This window comes from Vidua macroura, chromosome 24 (assembly GCF_024509145.1).
Source record: "Vidua macroura isolate BioBank_ID:100142 chromosome 24, ASM2450914v1, whole genome shotgun sequence".
Lineage (NCBI taxonomy): Eukaryota > Metazoa > Chordata > Aves > Passeriformes > Viduidae > Vidua > Vidua macroura.
The window spans coordinates 3,221,494-3,238,980 of NC_071594.1; the positions used below are offsets into that span (position 1 = coordinate 3,221,494).

Here is a 17,487-nt window from a genome sequence, read left to right on the forward strand (position 1 = left end):
TATGGGTTGTGATTCCAAAGTCTTAGGAGTAGTTTGGCATCAAAGCCTGGTTTGCAGGGAAGTGTTCCCCCCATTTGTGCTGAGAGGACCCCAAAATTCACTTCATCCCTACACCTCATTGATGTTCCAAAGGCAGCATAGACAACACTCCTTGACCCACGGACTGCAGCATCTCTAGCAAGCCCCAGTATTTTTGATCAGTGCTGTGAAAAGTGCTTTCCACTTCTACCTACTTGTCTTCAGAAGAAAACAGCTTTGGAGCAGGTCTGGCTTTTATTTCCATCATCCTTGGATGTACTTCCAGGTTTCTCTTGATGAAGGTTGGGAAGGGCACTAACAGTTCAAACAAGGTGGGATTTGTGTGAAGACCTCACAGCACCTTCCACTATGTAGAGGGGATACAAGAAAAGTGGAGGACTCTTCATCAGGACCTGGACAAAGGGGAATGGCTTCCCACTGCCACAGGGCAGGGTTAGATGGGATATTGGGAAGGAATTGTTCCCTGTGAGGGTGGGCAGGCCCTGGCACAGGGTGCCCAGAGCAGCTGTGGCTGCTCCATCCCTGGCAGTGCCCAAGGCCAGGCTGGACGGGGCTGGGAGCAGCCTGGGACAGTGGGAGGTGTCCCTGCCATGGCAGGGCCTGGGAATGGATGAGCTTTAAACCTTTCCAACCCAAACCATTCCAGGATTCCCTGGTTCCTGTTTGTAAAACAACATACCAACAAGAGTGTGTTTACTAAGAGGATTTTATTTACACAACACAATGAGATCGCTCCATAAAAAGTTGACTACACCTGCCAAATTGTACAGTGCAATTTTGTAACAGCTTTTAAATATTTACAGAACACTTTTTCAACTTAGAGGTTAAGGCAGAGTCAGGGCACAGTGATAAGAAACACTTAGTGCAGCTTGTTCTAGGCATGATACAGAGATGGACTGGCAGTATAAGGTGTTCAGATCCACTGGAAATTCAGATTGGAATTCTACAAATACAGCAACTGCAGCTTAAAAAAAAAAAAAGGTAAAAGATACTAAGAACCTCAAAACACAAAAAAAAAGTGTAAAAATGTTTGGCTACCATGGGAGATGTAACAGGCATACAAAATCCTTACTGTTAGCAGTGAAGTATGGATCCTGGGAAGGAGATACTGTAGGAGACACTTTTTTCCCTAATGTTGGTAAAAAACTGGAACAGGATGCAGGCTTACAGTGCACCTGGGAAACAGAACCTCCCACTGCAAAGTGTGTCCAGCAGGACTGGATTCAAAGATGTCCAGCTTTTGCTGGAAGACAACAGGAATGAGGTACCCAACTGCTCCTCGTGCCATTGAAAACTTCACCTTGGACTCCAGTGACACACCTGAGGGGGTCCCACTTCAAACACAGCACTAAAAATACACAGTACTAGAGAGTTGGTTTTTCACAGCAACTTATCACAACTTAAAATTGTTTAGCTCCTTCATCTTTGGTATTTATAAATAAAAATGCTGGTCCCTTTCAGTAAAGGGCTAAGAATGCAGCTATTATCTCAAAATTATTTGTTCCTAATCCACAGCAGCTTCAAAGGATTTTGATTTTTGTTTTTATTTTAAGGCAGTAACTAAGCTGTTAGGAATTGAAAAAAAAATGGTCTTAAATTAATTCCAATGGTTTATAAGGCAGCATTGTCAAATGGCTAGAAGAAACTGCAGGATAAGGATGAACAGTTTGAGAAGCTGGTATCAGTCCTTCATGCAAAGTCAAAAGGGAGCAGAATGTGATCTAGGGACGAGTTGATGAAAGCCTGGTCCTGTAAGTCATTCCTTCCATTAGCCCTTATTCATCCGAGCGAGCCCTTCTGACTGCAGAGATCCTGGACTTCTAATTAAGGCTAGTTTTGCATTTCAGCTTGGTAGGATCCAACTGCTGTCTGAACTGCTTATGGCAGGTCATAAACTCGTAGGACATGTACAAAAAGCACAGGGGTGGTGAGGGGAGGACCTGACAAGTTCTGTACAGTACTGGCAGTCCCCCACCAGTCCTTCGGGATGGCACTCGAGTCAAGAGACATCTAGGTAAACATTCCCTAAAAGCACCTAAATAAAAAATGTTCCACTACAAATCCATTTTGTTTCATTTTCTAATCAAGAAAGTCAGGACTAAACAGACCTGGAAGCCTTTTTTTTTTTCCTGTGAGACATCACTGGAGCTTTGTCTTGTCTGTACTCCAGAGTTAGTGTTCAGCACCAAGAGAAGTTTGCAGGAATCCAAGACAATTTGTATTGAGACACGCTTTTAGAAAACTCATTGAATTGTGTTTTTAATATCTGATTGCAAATTCCAGACCATTCAGGCCCAAGGATTAATGCCACTGCCCCTGGAAGTGCAGAATTAACTACAAATGGGCACGAAGTGGAGCTTGTGGTTAGAAAAAGGAATCAGGAAAAGCTCAGCTGAGGCAGAATCCTCCCTCCCAAAATGCTGTCATGTTCTGAGAGAGGCTTAGGCAAGGAAAGGCACTTTGGGGCTCTCCTGGAGAGACCCTGATCAGAACTGAATGTACTTTTGTAAATTAGAGCAGGCAACAATCAACGAGTGGACATGGTGGGTTCCCGTGCCCCAAAAGTGACCCCAGGAGGCACCATCCGTGGAACACTCCGGGTACAGATGGTACAGCCAGGACAGCAAGAGCACCTCTGTGAGGGAACACCAGGCAGGCCTCCATCAGCAACATCCTGATCCTGTTCTGCTCAAAACCAACAGCAAAAAGGCCACAGAAGTTGGGGTTTGGCCTTTAAACCACTGAAGATGTAGCAGAGCTCAGAAGTGGCTAAGAAACAGCAGCAGCCGGCCTGGAGAGCCTCGGGGCTGGCCCAGCTGTGCACAACTTGCCCACCAAGGATCAGGTTCCTGGATTTTCCCTCCCTCTGCTCTAATTCCAGGCCCACTTATGTGACCAGCTGTAGTTTATCTGCATTGTTTATGGATCCATCCTGACATACAGTAACCAAAAACTTGGCGCTCAGTGGAGGAAATGGCCCATTTCTCCTCTATTTAGGAAAGAAAAAGTGTTGCAAAATTTTTTAATTTAGAAAAAACATTAAATGGCTTGAGGGTCACTTAGTACCAAAAGTAAAGTGCACCAGAACTGAGGGCCACAGCAACAGAGCTAAGAAATGCTATTGAAGAGGCTTCCAGGGAGCATTATAAAAACAACACTACAAAGTAAGGTTAAGGCAATCCGAGTTGTGTCCTTCTACCAGACAGTTTCCTGGAGAGTTGTCTGTCTCAAGCTTCAATTATTGCTTTGTTTCCTCTGTCCTGGAGTCCTCAACTACTGGGCAAACAGCGCTGGCAGAATTGGCAGAGTGAGTTTGTCACTTCATGCAGGACTGGATGCAGTCCTATAGAATCCCATGCTTTGCAATGCCAAAGGGAAAGCTTGCTGTCATCTCCCAATGGACTGCACAGTCTGGCAAAGAATATAAAAAATACCTCTTGCTCCTGAAGCAGCAAAAGGCGCTGGCAACAGAGATGATGCAAACATGTGAAATTTTTCAATGGCACAGGGAAAAAAAATCCTTAATAACAACCAGGTGTGTAACAAAACAGGGTCCTGAAGTCTTCTCCAAGAGTCGATAGCCCTCAAGTTTTCTTTAAAAAAAAAAGAAGAAGTTCTTTTATGGGTATAAACCCAAAGTACAGCAACAGAATTCCACGGCTCAGAAGTCCCAGGTAAAGCTGTGTTACTTCCCTCCTTTCATATAGGATGGAATTGCTCCTCGGGCCGTCAGGCCCTCAAAACGCTTGTAGGTGTAATTGATAAAAACCCAGTCTTTGTTCTTGTAGTCCGTCTCTGGGTGGTTGCTTGTTGCCACTGGGAAGACATAGAAGACATTGAATTATCCTTTGGAACTGCAGAGTTTATTTTCATACAAAACAATGGATGAATGTTTCTAAAGAAAAAAAATATCCTAAACACAGATACAGCTTCATGCTTCAGCCCCAGGAAAGAACTGCTGGGACAGGACATGGCACAAGCATTGTAAGCTAGAAGAGGGTAGATTCAGACCACATAGAAAGAAGAAATTTTGTACAATGTGAGCTGTGAAACACTGGCACAGGTTGCCCAGAGAGGTGGTGGATGCCCCAATCCCTGGAAGTGTTCCAGGCCAGGTTGGACAGGCTTGGAGCAACCTAAGATAGTGGAAGGTGTCCCTGCCCATGGCAGGGGGTGGAATGGGATGAGCTTTAAGGTCCCTTCCAACCCAAACCAGTCTGGGATTCTGTTTTTAAACTCATGGAACGAATGTGTGACTATGCTGTGATCCTTCAGAGATTCACAGCAAAACATCCCCTTGAGTTCCACCCTTCCCTACCCCTACTCCAAGTGCCAGCAGGAATCAGCACCAAGGGGAGCTTGCAGCATTGGGCTCTCAGGCCCTGCTGAGATCTGAACTTTCTGGAAGCTCTGCTGCCTCTGGGAGCTGCCCTTTCTCAGGCAACTCCCACATCATTTACAAGCCTGCATCTCCTGGAACCCAAATTCCAGCTTGCACCCCCTGCACCACAAGGCTTCCAAGCTATTTGGTCATGATAAAAAATAAAATCATCATCTATTAAGATCTGACTAACAGGAAGGATTATTCTACAGGAGAAGAGGAAGGTTTACACAGAGAATGAAACAATCATTTACCTGTTGGTTTAAGGATATCAGATTCTGGAAATTCATCAAAGTTTGAGGTATCATCAATGCTTTTAATTTCTATTGAAATTGCAGCAGGTCTCTCTCTGCCAAGAAGAGCAGATGAAGCATTGAGATTTCAAAGGCAAACAAAGCAGGATTCAGCCACCTTCCATTTCCTAACAGAAGCAAGACTGAAGGTACCTAAACCTCAGCAAGCTTCAGGTAGAGAACAAAGTGCTGTCACCCACAGCTGGATATGATAAATGCCAGTCAGCTGCTCCCTGCTGCAGACCAGGGCTGGCCTGAGCAGTCCCTAGAGAAGAGCAGTTGCTTTTCTGCAAAGCTTCTTACCTGATGTGCTCCCAATCAACCCCTTCAAAGAATGGGTTACTCTTTATTTCCTCCACACCAGATGCACCAATTCTGTGCTCCCATTCACAGCAAAATCTGGGATGGAAGGAAGAATGAAAATGAAGGGAGAATGAAAATGAAAGCATTCCATCCAGAAATGGAACAGCTTTCTGAACTGATACTGCTGCAGTTTCTTAACATATAAATGGAGCAGACTAAAAACTTCCACAGCAAAACCAACACACAGAGTTATGTACAGGAATGTCATGTCCAATGCCACAGTTAAGATGTGCTATTCCTTCACAATAGGATAATGTGACCTTTCCATTTCAGGACCAGAGTAGAGGAGGAGAACATATAAAGCCTAGAAAACCAGACATTTATATTTCTGTCCTGAGAACAGATACTGAAGTACAAATGAGTCAGCAAGCACTGGAATTCATTTGTATGCTCCAGTGCATACAAAGGCAAAATCATTGCTGTTGCAAGAAGTCAGCTCTGTCAAAAGGATTGAACTTGTGTCCTTCCATGAGAAGCTTGCAGGCAAAATAAGGAGCAGAAACATTTTGCCAGAGTAGTAGCACTTCCATGGGAACTCCTTTTCAGGACAGTTTAGTCAGGGAACCACTAAATGGCCTGAGAGACCAAAGTATTTGGCAAGGGAGTTCATTGATGCATGTGTGTAACAGTTTGTAGCATCAGGGTTTTTCCATGTGAAACAAGACATGAGAGGCACAGAATACAGAGACAAGACAAGAAAATCAGTGCTGTATTAAGTGGCAAACCATGGGGCTGGCACCTTAAAATAAGATCCTTTGCTTTATCAGAGATTGGAACCTCTGGAGGAAATGTCAGGGTCTCCTTCCAGTTCATCACTTTCTTGTATGTCTCTTGAGGAGTCTCGGAACAGAATGGTGGATAACCTGAAAAGAAACAAAAATATAATCTTGGATCAAGCAAAATTAATTCCTGAAGCCAAAACACACCTCAGACACCAGGCAGGGATTGGATGCTCTGGGAACTTGACCCCAAGCCCAGAAATAAGCTGCCCAGAGAAGCCGTGGCTACCCCTGCCCTGGAAGTGTCCAAGGCCAGATTGGACAGGGCTTGGAGCAACCTGGGATAGTGAAGGTGTCCCTGCCCATGGCAGGGGGTGGCAGGGATGAGCTTTAAGGTCCCTTCCAATCCAAACCAGTCTGGGATTGTATGAATATAGCTGATGTCCTGCTCCACCATTCCCACTTACAGCCTGCCCTGCCCGTTCCTTACCAATCAACATCTCGTACATGATGACCCCCAGGGACCACCAGTCACACAGCTTGTTGTATCCAGTCTGCATGAAAACCTCAGGAGCAATGTAATCTGGAGTTCCCACCGTAGAAAAAGCCTGGAACAAACACCATCAGTTATGCATCTGTAGGGAAAACTGCCTGACATGGACATGGGAACTTATACAACAGTGGTTATTTTGAAGAAGACACCAGATTGTCTCTGAGATCCTTTAGCAAAGGTGTTTAAAGCCTTTCCTCCGAGATATGTAGAGACAAAATTAACATCTTCACATGAAGGAGTCTTAAAATAGCATCAGGAAAACAGAGAAGGGTTTCACTCTCCTGGAATGGGTCACCTTGGAATGGGTCAGCAGCCCTTTGTGAGATTGGAAGTGGCAAGAACTGATAGTTTTGGCTGGGAGACTTCAGATATCCATGTAAATAATTATGGCAGTGCTATCTCTAGCACATATGTCACCAGCTGTTCAGCAGATGGATGAAGGACAAACTAGAGTCATTCCTCTTCTTTTTAAAAAATGCCTGAATCTTTTCCTTTCAGGATTGTCCAGAACTCAGATGCATTAAAAACTTCCATGTAAATCCATGTTCCATTTGGATGCAACACCTCAGCAGGAACATCTCCAAGCAGGTGGAACCTACTCACCAGCTGCCGGCGATTCCTCTTCCAAGTCTCTGCTTTCCTTTTGGAATTCATGTTCTGGAAAGCTGAAGGAGATTCAATAGCTGTGACTGAATCCTACTGGTCACCTAATATATTTTTACCCCAAAACCATTACATTAAATATCTCATTTAAGATGTGTGTCAATACCCCAAACCTAAACATCTCAGCAACTTCCAAACCTATGAAATGTGGGCAACATCTAATTGAGCCTTTTATTAGCAAGCCATGCTTTCAGGGTTGATGTAACTCCATGATCCAAGTCCTTTCCCTTGAGAATAATCCTGGATACTCAGAGACTCTGCTGGTTTATTAATTTCAGTAACACTTGAGATCCGGCCAGCAGCTACCAAGTCACTGAGTTCTCATTTTATTACACATGCAAAGAGCTACAGCAGAGTCTGTTTCAGAGACAAACATCTGGAAATGAAAAAAGGTTTAAAATAACTGAAATTATTTTACAGAAAATGAAAATCCACCTCAAGATGTAAAGTTGATTATTAGACTCCTGACTGCAGCCACACCCTCACACTGAAATGAGTTTTGTCAGGACTCAAGAGCAACCAACCAGACACTCTTTGGAGCCAAAGAACTTACTGAAGTCACTGGGAAGACTGTGATTTAAATTCCTGTAAAATTCTGTCCTGTGGGCTTTCTTCAGTCCAGTACACAGACCAAAATCTGAGAGTTTCACGTGGCCCTAGAAATGAACAAAACAAACAAAAAACAAAAGAATACAAGACATTATCATAGTAAATCACAGCATCAGCAATGTTGGAAGAGAACCCAACACCAGCATCAACACCTCTAAATGATGTCCCCAAGTGCCACATCCAGATGCCTCTTGAACATTTCCAGAGACTGTGACTCCACCATGTCCCTGGGCAATTTATTCCAATGCCTGACCACTCCTGCAGTGGAAAAAAAAAATCTAATATCTAATCTGAACTTCCCCAGCACAACTTAAGGCCAGTTCCTCTCGTTCTTTGACTTGAGACATGGCAGAAGAGCCTGACCCCCATCTGGCTGCACCTTCTTGTCAGGGAGAGCAAGAAGGCCCCACCTGAGCCTCCTTTTCTCCAGGCTGAGCCCCCTCAGGTGTCTCAGCTGCTCCTGGTGCTCCAGACTCAACCTCAGCTCCATTCCCCTCTCTGGACATGCTCCAGCCCCTCAGGGTCCTTTGTCTTCCTTGTTTAAACCCAACACTGGATGTGTACAGGGAATGAAGCCATCAATACTTCCACTGCTATTCCACAGAGAAAGCCCAATGACAATTTACTCAGGAAACCTCTGCTCTGCAAGTTCTCAACCACTCCAGGGTGAAAGGAAATGTCTCCAGAGGCAGCTGCAGTCCCTGGGCTGTGTATTGGCCCCAAGAGATAAAAAACACCCTAGATTCAGTGATTGAACCTGTCCTAGTGCATAACGTGACCACACTGACTATGTGCAATTTTTAGAAGTGTATCTATAAAATATACCTCCTTTTCAAAGTCCTAAATGTAGTCATGTCTAGATGTGAACATTCTGAATTGGACACATTGCTTGGAGAAGCTGTGGCTGCCCCTGGATCCCTGGAAGTGTCCAAGGCCAGGCTGGACAGAGCTTGGAGCAACCTGGGACAGCAGAAGTTGTCCCTGCCCATGGCAGGGGGTGGAACAGGATGAGTTTCAAGGTCCCTTCCATCCCTGCTGGGATTTTGCAGCAATTCCAACAGTGCATTACACAGTAGTGGGAAAGTCATTATTTACTGCTGGCAAACTCTTTCCAAGAAACCTTGATTTTAGGCAAACTTGGAGTGAGCAATGGGAGGACACTGAAACAATCAGGCTTTTGCAAAGTGCCTGCAATAACCAGGTTATAAACTGGCCAGCCCTCAGGGGTACACCCTGACCCTGAGGGAGGTTCTCCACTCTCAGCCTGGCTACTGAACAGCCTTGTCCTCATGTTTGGTATGACCAGAGCTGGCAAGTGGGAGTGTAACAGATGTGAGAGAAAAGGGAAACAGCTTTGCATAAGAGGGAACTGAAACCACGTGCTTTAAACTGCATCTGAAATAGCCAAAAATAGCTTAAACAGCTGTCAGAAGGGCTCAAGGTCTGAGTGGAGCTGGGGTCTTTCCTGGCTTTTGGGGATTTTCCCCAGCAATTTGGCAGATATGCCCTCAAAAGCTGGAAGGAACAGGGCTAAATAAAGAAGCACCATCTTCTTCCACAACTGTCAACAGCCCTTCAGGTCAATATGAGCAATCCCAAGGCCTCTTTGCTCCTCCCCAGCCTGTGGCCAGCCCATACCTTGCTGTCCAGGAGGAGGTTGTCTGGTTTTATGTCGCGATGGATGAATCCCAGCTGGTGGATGGAGTCAATGGCGAGCACGGTCTCGGCAATGTAGAACTGCGTCTCCTCCTCTGTCAGAGTGTCCTTCTTCATCAGCAGTGTCATCATGTCACCTGGAAACCCCCCAGAGGTGAACACACAGGCTCCACTCTCACTGAGTTTGAAGACATTTATAGAAAAAAGCTATTTCTGCTGCATTCAGCTAAAAACAGCAGGTTAGAGCTTGTCAAACCTGGATATGCTGTGGCTCTAGAGACAGCAGTGGCATAGCAAGGGTAGGAACTAGAAAAATATTAAAACCAAGTTTAAATAGAAGAATATTAAAATCAAATTTAAATACCTGCAGCTTGAAAACCCAAACAGGAAACCTCAAGCCTGCCCAAACACCTCAGTAGCCTAAAAAGCAGAAATCCTGTTCCCTTCCAGATGTACAGTACAAACACCACTGCAGGGCACCCACATGCACTCTAGTCCAGACTGCATTTGTAATGAAGAAATTAGCAATCCCCAAAAAAAAGGAGAGCAGCCCTTGCATTCCCAAGAGTTACCTCCAGGCAGGAACTCCATGATCAGGTAGAGGTTTAGTTTGTCCTGGAAACTGTAGAACATCTTCACAACCCACAAGCTGTCTGCCTCCACCAGGATGTCCCGTTCTGCACGGATGTGGCCAACCTGGATACACACAGTGCATTGGGTAAGTTTTATTAAATGCATTTATTTCAGAGGCAATTCAATTATTACTCTGAACAGCATCAAATACTGAGAAGACAAAAGTCAAACTTCTGCACAAAGGCAGAAACACTATCAGAACTTCAGCATGTTGGTGATTATATACATATATTTTACACCTATTATATATACACCTAATAAACCTATACATTATATAAATCCTATAAACAAAAATCTCAATTCTTTACAAATATACCTACTCATTAGATCTCTTTTTGAAAACACAAGAGCTTCATCCCAGTGCTGAACACATGACTCTCCCAGATCATTATATATCCAGAAGTGCTAGCAAAGGAAAGCCTTAAATATGTTAAATGTTGCTGCTTTATGTCTCTGAGTGTGAATTCCAGCAGTTTTATCTCTGGGATCCTCTAAGTCAAAAGTGCAGTAAAACACTGGCCTTGAAGTCTGCATCGAATCATTTGCACAGGACTTTGTGTTGGAAGAGCCCACTAGAAAAGAAGTCCCTTGTGAGTTCAGAGATTTTTCTGATTTATTTCCTCTATAAGAAAAGATGGAAAAAAACCCTCAGAATTTTTAGCTACTCGAGCACAGATGCCTACTCCTCCTCTGCACACACCACAGTGACCTCCTAGAGAGATCCATGGTACAGCTCCTGCTCGGGGTGCTCCTCACCTGCTCCTTCTCAAGCATGTCAGCTTTGCGTAGGATCTTCATGGCATAAACGTGCCCCGTGTCCTTCTTCTGGACCAGGCGCACCTGGGGGCACACAAAGATTGCATCAAATCCAGCATTCCCAGCACAGCTCTTGACAAAGTTGGGTATCAAACCCTTGGCTTCCATTTCATGAAATTGTCTCAGATTATAAAAGACAAGAAGCATTACACAGGGCACAGCAATGGCAGAAAATCCTGTTAATGCTAAGAGCTGCAGTTATTTTAACAGAGGACCATGAGTGATTCACACCTGTAGGAAATAGATTTGTACAGAATTCTTAAAGTCTAATAGAAAGTTCACATTGTATGCATTTGTATGTAAACTTTGAGATACAAAATATTAACTTAGAAATATTATGGAATAGGATAAACATTGTTGAGAGAAAAATAGAATTAGAAACAAGTTTTAAAAGAAATACATTGTAATAAGACCCACAAAGACTTATTTTAGATAACTAGCTTTAAAGCATTTACAACATAGGGTAGCAAAATCTGATAGACCAAGAAACACTAATAATATATTGTAATTAAGAAATAGTTAACTTCTGATTGTGATGGTGTAAATTATAACATCTGTATTGTCTCACCCTTCACATGAGACTAAAAATAGAATAAAAGTTTTTAAAACACCTCTCAATTACCCCATCTCTGAATCAGAAAAACCCATAATCCAACACACACCTAAAGCAGGTGGTCCAAAGCCCCTTCTCTGAAGGGCACCAGAAGAGACTTTGCAAGGGCCCTCCACCTCTCCTGAAGTCCAGCCTCAGAATTTCACCTTTAAAACCCACTGCAAACCTGTATTTAGCTGTCCATCAGGTCCTTCTCAACATCATTCTGTTTCCTTTAAAGCACAGGATGTCTTGAACCAGCATTTATTAGGTAAAAAAAAACAGCTGCAGGTGACTGTTCAGCTAAATCAGTGACAATCAGTGATTGTTACACTTTCCTTTTGCTTGTATAAACTAGCAAGTCTTTAACAAACACCAGAGCCAGCTGAAAACACACGTAGTCATTTTTTTCTGGACTCACCTCTCCAAATGCTCCTCTGCCTATTACTTTTAGAGACTCAAAGTCCTCCAGTCCAAGCCTGGTTCTCTTCAGGCGAAGGAACTCCGTCTCCTTTTGCGCGTGTGCCGACCTCCTGATTCTTTTCTAGAGTTAAAAGACCCCAGTGAGAGCTCTGCAGGTGGGTTCCACAGGGACCACAGCCATTCCAAGGAAAGATCCCAGATCTCCATTTAGAAAAAGAAAATTTCTTGTATAATCATTAAGATTAGTTTTTCCATATTCATTACCTCTTCATCTTTTAGGCCTTCTTCTTCCATCATTTGTTCTAGTTTCTTTTGTCTAGAGCAGAGACAAATTAGAAAAATAAAAGTTGAATCATTAACCTTGAAATTAGAAGAAAACCCCGGTTGAATCATTAACATTGTTTCTTAACAAGGTGCACATATCCACAACCTCTGGTCTGTGCCAGCAAGTTATGAGGTAAAGATGTACCTCTCCTTAAAGGAGAGACTCAGACAGGAAATTAATTTTGAAGAATCTACTATCCAGTTTTATAATTCCAACTTTGTCCTCTCTGGTTTTAATAAACTAAACCTGCCTTGAGTTCCACAAGTTATTCAAGTGTACATTTTTGCTGTACACAAATACAAATTGAGCGATCTGGGTTCTGTTCTTATCTCTCTCTGACAGCTGGGCAAGCCACTTCAGGCCAGAGCCATAAGAAGCATTTAAACACCAAAATTTCACTTATTCCAGGAAGAATTGGTATTCAAACACATTTAAAATTTCTCTGCATCTCAAACTATTCACATGCAAGATGAGAAAAGCTATTTTAGATTTCCTAATCCCTGAAATACTCAAAATATTTGGGAAGAGGAAACTTGTCTGTACATGTTCTCCCCCTTAAAGAATCAGAAATATTTTCAGTCTTAGTACAAAAGGATTATTTGGGAGAAAAGAAAGGAGGAAGCAAGACTTTAGAAGGGGAATGACTTCAGGGGACATTTGCAATGAATATCCTCTGGGAATTTTCCCCAGTGCCAGTCGTATTAACAGCTGGCTGAACTGGGCCTGGTGGTTTGGAACATTATAAATGTACTAAAAAATTCCTTCTCTTTCTGCAAGTCATTCTTTGCAAGATCCTCTTCCTGTCTCCTGGGGCTCTCTGCAGCTGCTGTGATGTGATAATATTTGGGGTTATCACTTTGGAATCAGGCACAATGAAAATGCCCTTGCTCAAGTACCAGCGAGCCCTGCCCAGTCATCCCAACCCACACTCAAACCAGCAACTCCAGTAGCAAAGTCTGTGCAATACACAGAATTAAACAGCTCAGCAGGACTGAGTGATGCCAAAGCCACGCTGAAATTCCCCCAAATGTCCCTATCAGGGTCAATCTGCACTTCAGGGTACAGTGTCAACACCATTTAAACTCCAAATTACACACCCACAGACATCTGTTGTTACAAAAAACATGTAACTTATAAACTCCAGTCTGTTTGTTCACACAAGGTCTTGATCCTAAACAGAAAAAAAAAACTGAGATTTTGGGAACACACAACAGTGCTCATAAGTAAATAAATTTTAAAGGTAAAAGCTGTGTGAGGAGAAAGAAACTCATTAAATCAGTGATATTTTCTGTCTGAACTGGACCTCAGTCTCTCTTTATTCATTGGAAACTTTGAAGCAAATATCTTTGCACATCAGTATTTATTTCTAAATTGCTTCCTCGTTTCTGCAGCTCTTGCAGTGAGCAGGCATTGGGGAGCTCCTCAGGGAGCTCATTACAGCTTTGGCAGCAAAGCCAAACCAACACTGAACCAACATTTTCCAAATTCTGGTTATAGACTCCATGGCAAGCTGGGAGAACAGCAGAAGTCCCAGTGCTACAACTTGAGGATATTCAGCAAATTAGAGAGTTCCAGCCAAAGTTAAGTCACACAGCTCAGTGCAGTCCACTGCTGGATTGGACTGGGGAACTTAAAGAGGTGCCCCAAGTTCAGGTCAGTCACTGAGTGACTCCCCACAACAGCCCCCCCTTGGCTCCCTGCATTGTCTTCCTGTTTACATAGGAAGAAATGTACATCCTGCACATGGATCAGGGCAATCCCAGCACAAATGCAGAGAATGGACTGGGAGCAGCCCTGGGAGAAGGATTTGGGGGTGCTGCTGAGGCAGAGCTGGACATGCCCCAGTCAGACCCCTCTGAGCCCTGGGCTGATCCCCAGTGTGAGCAGCAGGGGAGGGGGGATTCTGCCCCTCTGCCCTGCTCAGGTGAGACCCCACCTGCAGAGCTGGCCAGCACAGGAAGGAGCTGGAGCTGCTGGAGAGTCCAGAGGAGGCCATGGAGATGCTCCAATGGCTGAAGCCAGGCTGGGAATGCCCAGCCTGCAGAGGAGAGGGCTCCAGGGAGACCTCAGAACCCCCTCCAGTGCCTAAAGGGGCTCCAAGAGAGATGGAGAGGGGCTTGGGACAAGGCCCTGGAAGAACAGAACAAGGGGGAATGGCTTCCCACTGCCACAGGGCAGGGTTAGGTGGGGTACTGAGAAGGAATTCTTGGCTGTGAGGGTGCTGAGGCCCTGGCACAGGGTGCCCAGAGCAGCTGTGGCTGCTCCATCCCTGGAAATGTCCAAGGCCAGGTTGGACAGGGCTTGGAGCAACCTGGGCTAGTGGAAGGTGTCCCTGCCATGGCAGGGGGTGAGAGTGGATGAGCTTTAAGGTCCCTTCCAACACAAACCTGTCTGTGATTTTATTATTTTTGCTTTTAAAATGAAATTAATTCAATATAAAGTTTGGCTCTTCTTCAGTATGGAAGGGAAACAAGAAGGATTTTTACCTCATCTCTCGCTCCTCGTGCTGAGCTATGAGGTTGCTGTAGAAGTTTTCCAATGTCACCTTTGTCATTGTGACTCTCTCCTTGGTGTGGTTACTCATGGATGAGCATGGCGTAGGGCCTGTCATGGCCATGGCTGTTGGAAAGGAGAAAGGAGGAACATCAAACCTTATAAATTGCAAATGATCTGCAAACAAGAGTCCAAACCCATTAAGTGATGCTGAATCACAGAGTTCAGATTTTAACAACAAATACCACCAGTCTAAGCTAAGCAGGGAAAAGTCTTACAAAATAAAAGGTACAAGTCAAACTTCCTGTTTTGAACATTTTTTGATCTGAAATTAGAGGGAAGGAAACTTAAGAAACTTTGTGCCTCAAAAACCACAATTTGAGCCAGTACTGCAAATGTTTATTGCTCCCAACACATTCTATCTCTAATGAATGTTCAAAATTCAGGAGTATCACACTGAAACATCTAATCCAGAAGTTATTCTTCCCATAACCCCTGCAGAAATAATTCCACCAGTTGCCTACTGGTTCTTCTGCTGTGAAATTTATCTAAATCCTGAAAGTCATCCCAAAAAGGGAGCAACTGAGGAATGAGCAAAAAGAGCATTTAGTTGCCCTTAAGCACTTTTACAAGATGTTTTTTCACAGAAATTTGGCCAAATCCAGAAGATCACTGCCTTTGAGCAAGCTGTAGTTTAAAAAATAGCCAAAACCCCAAATCCTAGTGTAAGTATCTAACATATTTATTTCTAAGAAAGATATATGTATTTTAATATCCTTTCAATTTCTGAGAATACACTATATAAACAGAGTGTGGCACCCCTAACCAGTAGCAGCTTCAGTGTATTTGACACCCCAGCTCTATTTCCTGATATGCATAAAAAACCCTAAAGATTTCAGATGTACAACCACCCCTGGTTCTCCTGTGCATCACGTAACTCACAGTAAGGTAACGAGAGTTTTGCAACTATTTCTAGAAATTGCAAACAAAATAGGTGAGAGACACTTCCCATTTTTATAACCCTGGGCACTGCCAACACACTCGAAGGACTCTTTCTGTTCACTTTTTGCAGATCTTTACGAGGTGTCACCACAGGGCCCTGCAAGGGCTCCTTCCCAGACAGCAGCTCCGTGTGTGCTGTCTTTACAGGCTCCTCGTGGGACACAAGCTGGTGACCATCTCCAGCTGGGTGGCTTTTGAGATGGAATTACATCTTTATGTGAGGTGGAATCATGGCTTTAAGCAAGAGCAGCTCAGAGTGGCAAGCACGAGTGGGGGGGGTCACACTCTGCGAGTACCCCTGGATATGGGGTTACACCCCCAGAGGTGAGTGCTTACACTCCCAGAAATGGGGGTTATACACTCTGTGGTTGTGAGTGGGAGGTTCAAAAGCCATGGGTGGTTTTCACTTCCTAAAGAACAAACCAGGAAAATTATCGAACAGAAAGGGGGTGCAGGGAAAAAAAAAAAAAAAAAAAAAAGGAAGGGGAAGAAAAGAGAAAGTATCGGTGCCAAACCACCTGTTGGTGCTCGGGGCCCCTTCCACGGGGATGGGTGCTCAGAGCCCATCGACCACCCCGGGGGCCGCGAGAGGGAGCGGGGCTGGACGCCCCCGCACCAACCGGGGCTCAACCGGGGAGGTGACACCGGCGTGGCACTGAGGGGGGCGGCCCCGCGGCCCGACCAGCATCCCCGGGAGCGGACAAAGGGAGCCCGAGCCACCAACAGGGGAGGAGCAGGGGACCCCCGCCGGCCCCGGGCCCGCAGCGCGGCCGCCCCCAGCTCCGCCGGACCCGAGCGCTCCGGGCGGCCGCCCCCGCTCCGCTCCCCCGGAGCGGCAAAGGGCCCGCGGGGAGGGAGGGAAAGAGGAGGGCGGGGAGAGGATGCGGAGCGCTGGGTGGGGGGCGCCCGTGGGAACAAGGCGGGAGCGGCTTACCCGGAGCCCCCGGGAGGGGCGGCAGGAGCTGCAGGCGAGGCGGGGTCCCGACGAGGCGGCTGCGGAGCGGCGGGTGGGGGGCTCGGGACCGGGGCCACCGGAGCCCCCACGGCCGCTACCGCCGCCCCCCGCCCCGCACCGACAGCGACCCGGCCGGGACGGGCGGCCCAGGGACCGCTACGGCGGCGCAGGCGCCCCGCGCCCGGCCCGCCCCGCCCGGGCCCGCCCCGCGCCCGCCCGCCCCCGCCGGCAGCGCCTGCGCCGCGCCCGCGCCCGCTCCGCGCACGGGGCTCCGGCAGCTGCTGCGAGCTCTGCGGTGCCGGCCTGCCTGCGGTGTCACAGTTGAGACGCCCACGATACACAGAGCATCGCCATACAATTTGAGAAGGCTTTAAGCATTCGCCAGTACAGAGTAACACAATGCCACAGCATAAGTCTTCGAGCGCCTGCCCATACAGAGTAGCATCATGTCATTCAGAAGGCTGCAAGAGTCTGCCCTTTCTTGTTCTTCAGCACAACCTTTTACACCCCTATCGTTCACTTCACCTGCGTGTCCTCTTTACCCTTTGGTGGTTGGTCAGTACCCCTCGGCACCCCATGTCTCAGTGCTTTCAATGCTGGTCCCCTGACCTACACAGCTGTAGCCCATTGGGGATGAGGCTCGGCCGCAGCCCCACTCCCAATTACCACGAGCTGTGTATCTACACTGCCGTGTATCCACACTGCCGTGCTTCTAGGATGTCCTGGGGTACTCCTCCCAGCCTGGGAAGCCCTGTCCTGGCTGCCTCCTTCCCACAATGGGGCTGTGACCTGCAGCCTCCCAGCACACAGCCTGGGCTCACTGTCGAGAGGAGGTTGGTTTTTCCCGTCCCCATAGAGGTGACACACATCTCCCAATGGCCACAGGAGCCCGGGGGACAGAGGCCACCAACAGTCACCTCTGCCTCTGAGGGATCAAGGAAACAAGCCCTCAGTCCCCGAGGAAACTGCATC

General features: G+C 46.0%; 1 protein-coding gene across 1 annotated transcript; it reads right to left on the minus strand.

Annotated features, from left to right (window-relative positions):
* Window positions 1–729: 729 nt before the first annotated feature.
* Window positions 730–16,664, minus strand: STK38 (serine/threonine kinase 38). The gene is made up of 14 exons (XM_053998266.1): window positions 16,495–16,664; window positions 14,552–14,684; window positions 12,005–12,056; window positions 11,739–11,861; window positions 10,666–10,749; window positions 9,849–9,972; window positions 9,259–9,413; window positions 7,565–7,667; window positions 6,952–7,013; window positions 6,286–6,403; window positions 5,816–5,939; window positions 5,017–5,112; window positions 4,675–4,769; window positions 730–3,855 (listed from the first exon to the last, which is right to left on the minus strand). The coding sequence occupies exons 2-14, from the start codon at window positions 14,680–14,682 to the stop codon at window positions 3,725–3,727; spliced, it is 1,398 nt and encodes a 465-aa protein (XP_053854241.1). The 5' UTR covers window positions 14,683–14,684; window positions 16,495–16,664; the 3' UTR covers window positions 730–3,724.
* Between the last annotated feature and the right edge of the window lie 823 nt (window positions 16,665–17,487).